Raw genomic sequence first — 9,049 nt, forward strand, 5'->3', positions numbered from 1 at the left:
AGGCAGGACTAGAACTCACATGCTCCCAATTTCTAGCTTGCACCACTACATCAAACTGACTTTACTCAAGTAGTTGTTCAAATAGTCAAATCCAAATAGGAACTCACAAAATATAGTTCTAAGAAAGGAGAAAAATGGCACCAGTTTCAAAGAGAGTGAGGTTTTGGCTGTTAAAAATGATAATTCAGTATCATATAGCCAAATTGCTTATTCTAAGAGATACATTAAATAAGGGGTTGTCATCACATGATGCATTGCGAATTTCCCCCCCTTTGCTAAAACGGGGGTGGGCATGGCCAGCGCGTGATGCATCCAGCCCAAGGGCCGCAAGTGTGACACCCCTACATTAAATGATACCCAGTAAAACTAAGAGGTCTGTTTTGAAACTACTATTAAAAAAAAGATCTAATTTTCATTTATCTCCCTTAACAATTTCAATAATTTATCAAGATGCGAGATCAAGAGAGTCTGTTTGGCATAGCGGTGAAGGTGCTGGCCTAGAAACCAGGAGACTGTGAGTTCTAGGCTTCATTAGGCATGAAATCTCCCTGTGAGATGGGTCAGACTTAGAGACAATGAGTGGTCCAAACTTACTTAGCTGTCTTAGCTAAGTAAGTTTGGACCAGTCATTGTCTCTATGTCTGACTCATCTCACAGGGCAATTGTGGAGAATATAGGATGGCAACGGTGTTAGTTATAGTTGTGTCTTCAGTTATATATATACCCATACCTCTGCATATGCTGCAGCCTCAGCCCAGACCAGCCCAGCCCAGCCCAGAGGAATTTTATTTAGGCCTCAAGTTTTTTACCAGGTACCTTTAAGCATATTTTCATAGTAATAATGATAGAATTTTGTTTCTTGAAGAAAGGAATACCAACCCCTTCCCTATACTCAATGAATTATCTTTTAATGTTAAATTCATAAAATGTTATTTAATTTGCTTCACTGACTAGCCATGATGTTGAACTTGGGTTATGCTAAATGGCATTTCTACTTCACAAAATGTTCTTTTCTACTCTGCTTCATATTTTTTTTTTTGCACACACAATGAGAACATTTTCAAAGACATTTTGAATGAAGAAATAATGCTCTTTTTCAGAAAACCTACCAGCAGATTACTTCATTTCAACTTGAAATCCTTAACTATATACAGAAAAAAACCCACATCTCCTTGAAAGTGTCAGACGTTCCTCCTTTAGTGTAGGTTGTCCTCAACTTATGACTGTAATAGTGCCCAGAAATTCTCTTGTAAATCATCACAGTTGAAAGTCAAGACACCAACATGACCAACCTGATTTTACAATCTTTTTATGGTGGTCATTAAACCAACACAATGGTCATAAAGTGAACACTACGGTCATAAAGCAACTCCATTCATTTTGCTACAAACCAGATGAGAAGGCTAGAAATTGGAAAAATTTATGAATTGGGTCATGTGACCGCAGAACACTACAACCAGTTGCCAAGTGTTGAAATGCAGTCATCTCTCTCTCTCTCTCTCTCTCTCTCTCTCTCTCTCTCTCTCTCTCTCTCTGTGTGTGTGTGTGTGTGTGTGTGTGTGTCCGTGTCCGTGTCCGTGTCCATGCCAGTGTGTGCACCATCAAAACTCCAGAACCTAGTTGTAGGTATCACTAAGTGACTGATCATTAAGCAAGGACTACCTGTACTATCCTTAAGAACATTTGATGAGCAACTAATAACTGTTAGAACCTTACTTATAACATTGTATCCATTCATAGAACATAAATGGATTCCTTCCTATTAAAATATTGTTTGACATGCATGGATTAGTCCTGTCCCCAACACTTAACACAGCCATATTCCATCTACCACCAGCATGTTTGCAAAAAGCATTTTAAAGAATCTCAATGGCCTACTCAACCTGCACTAATCAGAACTCAGCTCAACTAAAGACCAGCCAGAATTCGTTATAGCTAGCTATTAAGACAAGAGGCCAGTCAGTCCCATCCCAGCTGCCTCTGGTCTGTGTACCATGCCTCTGAAGATGCCGGTCAGGGTTGCTGATGAAACATCAGAAAATCTATTGGCTAGACCACAGTCACTAAACCCTAAACCCCAATACTGCCCAACAGTTTCAACATCTGTATTGATAGGATATACACTGAATATTTTAGTAATCAGAGGTTATTAGCTTCTGGGACCTCAAGATTCTTTTCACATGTGTCATCTTAATTGTAACTTGGTTATTCCAGCTCTGTTGTGGGAAACAATATCTATATGTGGCATTATGATTAGTTCAGCCATTTTCCCTGCTTACAGGCTGCATTAACAAAATGCAGTCAGCAATTTAAGTGAGATGGATGGATTATTCAAGATTAAGGGGGGAAAGCTTTAAAATGAAAGATCACTCATAAGCAAGGCAGTTTAAGAGAAAAGGGACGCAGAAGACAAAACATTCCAGTTAAGAGAGTGACAGAAGGATTGCTTAAGAGCAAAAGGAAAGGAACACAGTATGGTAGTGTCATGTGCCCTAACTGCACACCGACCTGCAGCTTGGAATTCAAGAATGATAGATTGGCAGGCAATTTCCATCCATGAAGGATATCCCCTTAGCATGACAACCTGAAACAGTACTGAGGTCAAGACGATAAGGATTGCCCAGTGTGTGATAGCTGGGGAATGAATTGTGACTGAAAGAAGCAGTGAGTAACCAAACAGGATTTGGATCTTGGCCAGCAAGGGGAATGTCCAAAAAAAAAAAAAACACAGCCCAGAAGCAGAAAGACTGTGCCATTGGTTGTTAAATTGTGTCAAGTTTAATATATATTGGGTTTTTTTAAAAAAACCTCTCTGGTTGTTGGGTTATAGAGCAAAATATTGCATTTTCTAAGTAAGTCTATGAGAACTGAAAGAGAGAGTAATTTGTGACAAATTATTCTTGTGTTTATGTACTTCTATTAATCTATACAGTGATTGATTTCATGCAAGTAATGAATTTAACCTTTGGTTCTAAAAGAGAAATAATGGTGTATTATCTCAATAAGAAGAGATAATGAAGAGAATAATATCTGGATTTGAGATGAAACATCCCTTTGACCCCTCCCCCCTCTTGTTAAAATTTTTTCGTCAACAGGTATAAGTCATCTAAAAAAGATAAGAATTGGTAGACATTCTACTTGGCAGCTCTCAAACCCAGAAGCCACTCAGGCATTATAGCTGTGACTATGATTGTTATTGATTACTTCCCCAACAACCACCCAAAAGGAGTGGAAATTCATACATTCACTTTGGAATAATTACAGATGCCCATTTCCAGAAGCATTGTATAAGTAATACATTCTTGAAATCAGGTTTTTTCCTCTGCTATTATTACAATAACTGATACAGTTTAGAACTATGTTGGATCTAATGAAACAAACATGTAAACTTGAGAATAAATATTTCAAGAGGATGTGAAAGGTGGAAATTCTTGAAATAGCTATTTACTATCCAGTAGGAGGAACATACGTTTTAAAAAGCCATGTTATATTTAAAAAATCAGTACATATTGTCAGTTGTCTAGTAATTTTCTGCTTGTCATATAAGAAATATTTGATATTGAGCAGGCAGAGAAATAAAATAATACAGATGTTTTACTTTTTATTGTAATGTAGCTGCATCTGTATAAACAAATCACAAAAGTAGAAAAAATATCAATGTAATGTCCTTTCAAAGTTTACTAGAATGAATACAGAACTGCAGCTGTATAATACAAAATAAAATTATATGTGATGCTATAGTCATTTTCTCACTAGAAGTTTAGATGGTCTTCCAGTAGCATCCAGTCATCAGTCAGGCAATTAATATAAAGCCTGTCCTCATTATTGTTCTCAGTGATAATATGATAGAAGACTAAATAAATCACAAACAAGGAAATATCTACCACAGGTCCTTATAATGTAATACATTAATATTGATTTCAACTTAATTTTCCCAAAAACAATAAGAAGGACAACTCTCTTGTGGATTTAGAATTCTACTGTGTGATTTTTTCAGCAAGAAAATTCTATATGCATCAAGTCAAGATTAATCATACAGGCTTTGGTTAGACTTACTCTCAGGTAAGTATGTAGGCATCCAATGAAATAATCTGGCTAATTTTAATATTTCATTAATTGCATAAAGTTGCATGAAAAATTCCTCCATTTCTTTTAATAGCAATGACTGCAATTTTTAGCTAGTGCTAGATTTAAGACTACACTCTGTGTCGTTTAGTAAAAATCAGTCTTGCCAGTATGCCTTTGGAATTTAATTATAGCTCAGTACATGTTGCACTTTTATGCATACTTAACAAATAAGGTCCATTAGAACCAATGGGATTTACTTCTAAATAGTCATGAACAAATTTGTGCTATTTTTCTTATTTCTGACTGTATTATTAATTTCCTTACAGGCAATGAAAATTACTTCAAAAATTTGTTTTGGATTAATCCAGGACAGAAAATGATAAAAATAATGTAAACATTCATGTCCAAATACCTGAACTTTTTGCTTTTGTTATGTTTGTATATAGGTTAGAGTCTGCAAATCTAACAAGATAATGCAAACTTCATATGTGACTAAGTGAAGATTACAAGACAGAATTTTATTGAAATCAAAGCAGATTCAAACTATTCCAATAATTCCACACCGAAAACTAGAAAATAATTCCTCTAGAGTGCCTAAAACTGATGTGTATCTTTATGTTGGAATGCTTAGGGTTCCATTTAAAAAAAAAATATCTATGCTTAAATATTGTCTATTTAAATGTTGCTTTTCCATTCCCCCCAATACTGCTATTATCAAATGCTATATCTACTTAAACTTTTGACTTACCAGCCACAGCAGTAAAGCATGCCAATAACAGGACCAGAACAGTGTAACCCAGAAAATGGAAAATCATTCCAGAGCCGGGCACAGGGCACTTTTGCCCTGTTACAGCAAGGCTTCCTAGGTTTGTCTCAAATCCCCTCTTACTCTTTGCCTCTTCTGACTGTTCCAATGAATAGCCTACTTTGAGCTTTTTCTTCATCGGTCACTCCCCCTTGATCCTCTTGCAACATAGGCAACCAATCTTTTCTTTCTTCCTTTCAGCTTTGGTGCATTTTTTTTTCTTTTGGTATTGGTCAGAGAATTATGTAAATTATATACAAACACACTTCCCCAATTTCTCAACTAGCTTTTCCTTGTTTGCTTTCAATCTCTCAGGCTTCTCAGTAATCTCATCTTTAACAAACAGGGGCATTGTTATTAGGTTTCTTTCAGCATTAGAAACGAGTTGTTCAAAGGAATCCCGTTTTTCTCCATCTTTCAGTTTTTAACAATAGACAGAACCACAAAAGCAGAAGCTGTCAGTGAAAGGGTTCTGTTGGTCACAGAATTTTGCCCTTTTGGCAAAGTTGACAACAGTTTTACTCCTCTCTGGACCGGTGCTTTAAACAGCAAACCTAACAATACTTTGCCCTCCCTGTTACCTCTTGGTTGCTGAGTGCCGAATGCATTGCTTTTGCATGAGTCTGCTGTGACTGGAAAGGTGAGTACCCTGTGCTGTCAGGAGGTGGCTCTTATTAAAGAGCATGCACCACAGAACAGCAAATTATAAAGAATGCCTCAGAAAATTAGTTGGGTGTGTTCGTGGATATACCTTGCTCATAGAGAAATAAACTACCAAAGAGCAGTTGTTCTAAATGCAATGTCTGGCCATGTTTACACACACTGTAGGCCCTCTTTAATGAAGAAACTGTTGTTTCTATGGTTCATTGAGTGACCTACCTCTTTAGGTCAAGTCCAGGCAATCTTCTTGGCAACATTTTCAGAAGTGGGGTTTGCCCCTACCATCTTCCTAAGGCTGAGAGAGTGCATGCCTGGCCCAAAACGGAACTCACAATCTCCTGGCTTCTAATCCAGGTAGCTTTAACCACAAAACCAAACTGGCCCTCTTAAATTTGACTCACATCTCTATTATATTTTCCCAGGGTAATGTCAGCCCATCCGTTAAGGCCCTATGAAAAAAGAAACCGCAGTTACTAATGCCTCGAATTGCATGTTTAGCTCAGGAGCCAATTTGCTCAAAGCCTTAACCATAAAACTGTTTTTTTTAAAAAAGTAACTTTGAATATTTGGGAATTAAGCAAAGAGCAACTCCAGGCTCGCTTCATTATTTTTTTTGCCTGAATCCAATGTTCCACTAATATAGTTTTTTTAATTTTAAAAGGTTTCTATTTTTATTTCTCATAAACATACATATATAAACTCTTAACCAGTATCAATCATACATATTATCTTTGAAGTCCATATTAATTCATTTTTCTGTCTTAAATAATTGGTATAAGATATACTCTAGACTGCTCTTCTATCCTTCCATCTCTTCTACAAACCACAACAACCTTCTCTTTCTTTTCTCTTTCCTCTCTACTTTTATCCTGTAGGAAGTTAGCACCCACCCCTTTCCTGGAAGAGTGAAATATTTTAGGAAATATGAAAAAGGCAGAATATTATATTTCCCTGGATGAGAAATATGAGAAGCATATTTTACAGACAAAGCAGCTCCCACCTTCCTGCCCCCCACCCTTTGTCAATGGGCCATTAAGACCTGGGCCAATCTATTCTACATAACAAAGATCTGCCTCCTTCAGGCAGAGCCATAGTAGGAATTGCCAAAAATAGGATTAGCCCTCTACACAATAGCAGCAGAAACTCACCACATGTGACCTGGGAAGCACATGTGATCATCAGCCAGCAAGGCCCCCACCCCCTGGGAGTCTGACAACCAATCAGGATACTCTTTCGGGCCCCCAAGAAATGCAGAGCCAGAGAGAGCATAAAAACTCGAGGATTTACTGTATCTGCCCCTTTTCTGTTCAGGAACTCAAGCCATGTGATCCTGTCCACCATTAAACCATCTTTCCAAGCAGTCTCCATGTTTCCAGTGTCTGTTTCCCCACTTGGAGCAGAACCCAGATGGATGTTTCTTCCAACAATCCTTTTCAACTTTCCTCATGCTCCTCTCCTTCCCCTTCCCTACATCCCCTTCCCTTCCCCCACTCCTCTAATATAGAGTTTTTTGATCCAACAGATTCTAAGAGATTTTATTTGATTGGTAGGCTGCTCTTCTGAGTAGCAATAAAAATAGGTGGTTTCCAAAATAAAGCAAGCTAACAAAAGAAGTCTCATAGAGGAAAGTCAGTTATTAATTGATTAGGACTTGGCTAAAGCGGAACTTCTTTGGAAAAGAAAACAGAAAAGGTGCTATTCCATAGCACAGCAGTAATACAGGATAAGATCCTTTAGCATTTCTTCCCTTCCTCTCTACATGTTACCGGAGGTCATTCCTACATACGATTATATTCACTAAAGCAACCACAGAAATCTGATTCCCTCTTTCCAGAGAATTTCTGCCCCTTTCCTGTTGTCAAAGAGTTAGTATGCATAAGAATACTGAGAGTAAGGCTAGGGTGTACAGAAGATAGCCAGACAGAAATGCAGGAACTGTTACTCAGGCAAAAGTGGCTGAAACATTTTTTTAAAATCCAAAGCAATAAGATAATATTTGGAAGTGGCTCAGACACATGCCTCCTTAATTTACTGAAGTATGAGGAGAGAAAGAAACAATAGACTTGCAAGGTAGCCATGTCTATCAAAGTAGTTTTTAGCTTTCATGTAGAGTTAGAATTTTGTCTTGTATGTTATCCATAGGAACAATCAATATTTTTTATAGTAGGGCAATATTTAACTTTTAAAAATGTGCTTCATGGTATAGTAGGAAAGTGCAAGAAGCAAAACATTAAAGTAGTTATATCTTTTTCTAGGTTAGTACAGTTGCCTCATGATCTAGGAAAAAATGATCATTTGAGAAAAAATGAACCCCTATGAGTTTGGAAAAAAGACACAATTACAGTACTTTAATGGATTAAAAGAAATACTGTGTATGAATTCCCATGCATTGCAAAAGACTTATTTTAAAGGAGTGCCACAATCTTCCATGTTATGCCTTCACATTATCAGAATCAACATTCTTTTAAAAACTGAATTTATTTGTAGTTTGATGTTAAGAATGACTTTGGAAGGTTCCACCTTTTACAAAACTCACAAAGTAACAAGAGGAAATACTTCTGCTACAGCCTAGATCAGCCTTCCAAACCTAGTACCAATTGCTATGGTAGCTGGGGATATGAGGATATCCCTGTGACAAAATACTAGACAACCTATAACCTGTTTGGGCAAGCGCAAAAGGACTGGAGAATAGTGCCTGAGTTGGGAGACTTACTCACATAGGTTGCAACCTTCCTTGCAAGGTTCCCCTTTGACTTTCTCTCTGCCAGAATGAAGCTGGCAGTGAGGGTTGGAAAACTTCCTCCCTCCCTTCCTCCCTCCCTCCCTTCCTTTGAGCAAGCATGGCATGACATGACTTCTGAGACTCTTTCTAATCCTTTGCTAGCATGGCCAGTGGAGGTATTGTATCTGTATTTCTTCTGTAGAATAAAGTAACATGTTACATTGGTATGTTTTTGCTCTATCCTTATATTATACCTAAGTATTTCTATGTGTACACTGGGAAGCATCAGGCAGCTACATTCATTTTGCTCTGGATCACATGAGCAAGAAAGAATAGCAAGAATGTTGATCAGGTGGGTACAATCACCAGCATTCTGATTCTGTCCAGCTTCTTTACCCATAAGAATGCAGTAGGGAAACTTTTTCAGATTGTTTTTTCCTTTGTAGCCCCCATCCCTCATTAGACCTATCCTATTTTCAGAGTTGATTTTTCTTTTGCTAGTTTGTCTCTCAATCCCAAACTGAGCCTGCTCTGGTCATTTTTCTGAGAGTTGTGTTGTTGAAATGCAGACAAAATCTTGAGCCCCTCATTTCCAACATCCTGCTGGGTTGGAATGAATTTAAAAAGGTCAATGTGTGTAGAAGTATGACGTGACTTTCTCCCTACTTTTCTTCTTTAAAGTTCATAACAATAAAGCAAAATGAAAGCAGTACTGTTTACATTCTAATATGGTTATTCAAAATGTTTACATGTGCCAGAGACTTTAACCTATGCAAGATAGGAAAGAAGAAATG

At 37.5% G+C, this 9,049-nt stretch overlaps 1 protein-coding gene across 2 annotated transcripts in view; it reads right to left on the minus strand.

Annotated features, from left to right (window-relative positions):
- LOC117677318 (complement factor H) overlaps nucleotides 1-5,027 on the minus strand; it is a 76,885-nt gene extending 71,858 nt beyond the window's left edge. For both annotated transcript variants that reach the window (XM_087890078.1, XM_087890077.1), the window contains exon 1: nucleotides 4,817-5,027. In XM_087890078.1, coding sequence (XP_087746204.1) covers nucleotides 4,817-5,012 — 196 coding nt within the window. In that variant the 5' untranslated portion in view covers nucleotides 5,013-5,027. The remainder of the gene's footprint in view (nucleotides 1-4,816) is intronic.
- Between the last annotated feature and the right edge of the window lie 4,022 nt (nucleotides 5,028-9,049).

Source organism: Pantherophis guttatus, chromosome 3 (genome assembly GCF_059756535.1).
Source record: "Pantherophis guttatus breed Tessera chromosome 3, ASM5975653v1, whole genome shotgun sequence".
NCBI classification, from domain to species: domain Eukaryota; kingdom Metazoa; phylum Chordata; class Lepidosauria; order Squamata; family Colubridae; genus Pantherophis; species Pantherophis guttatus.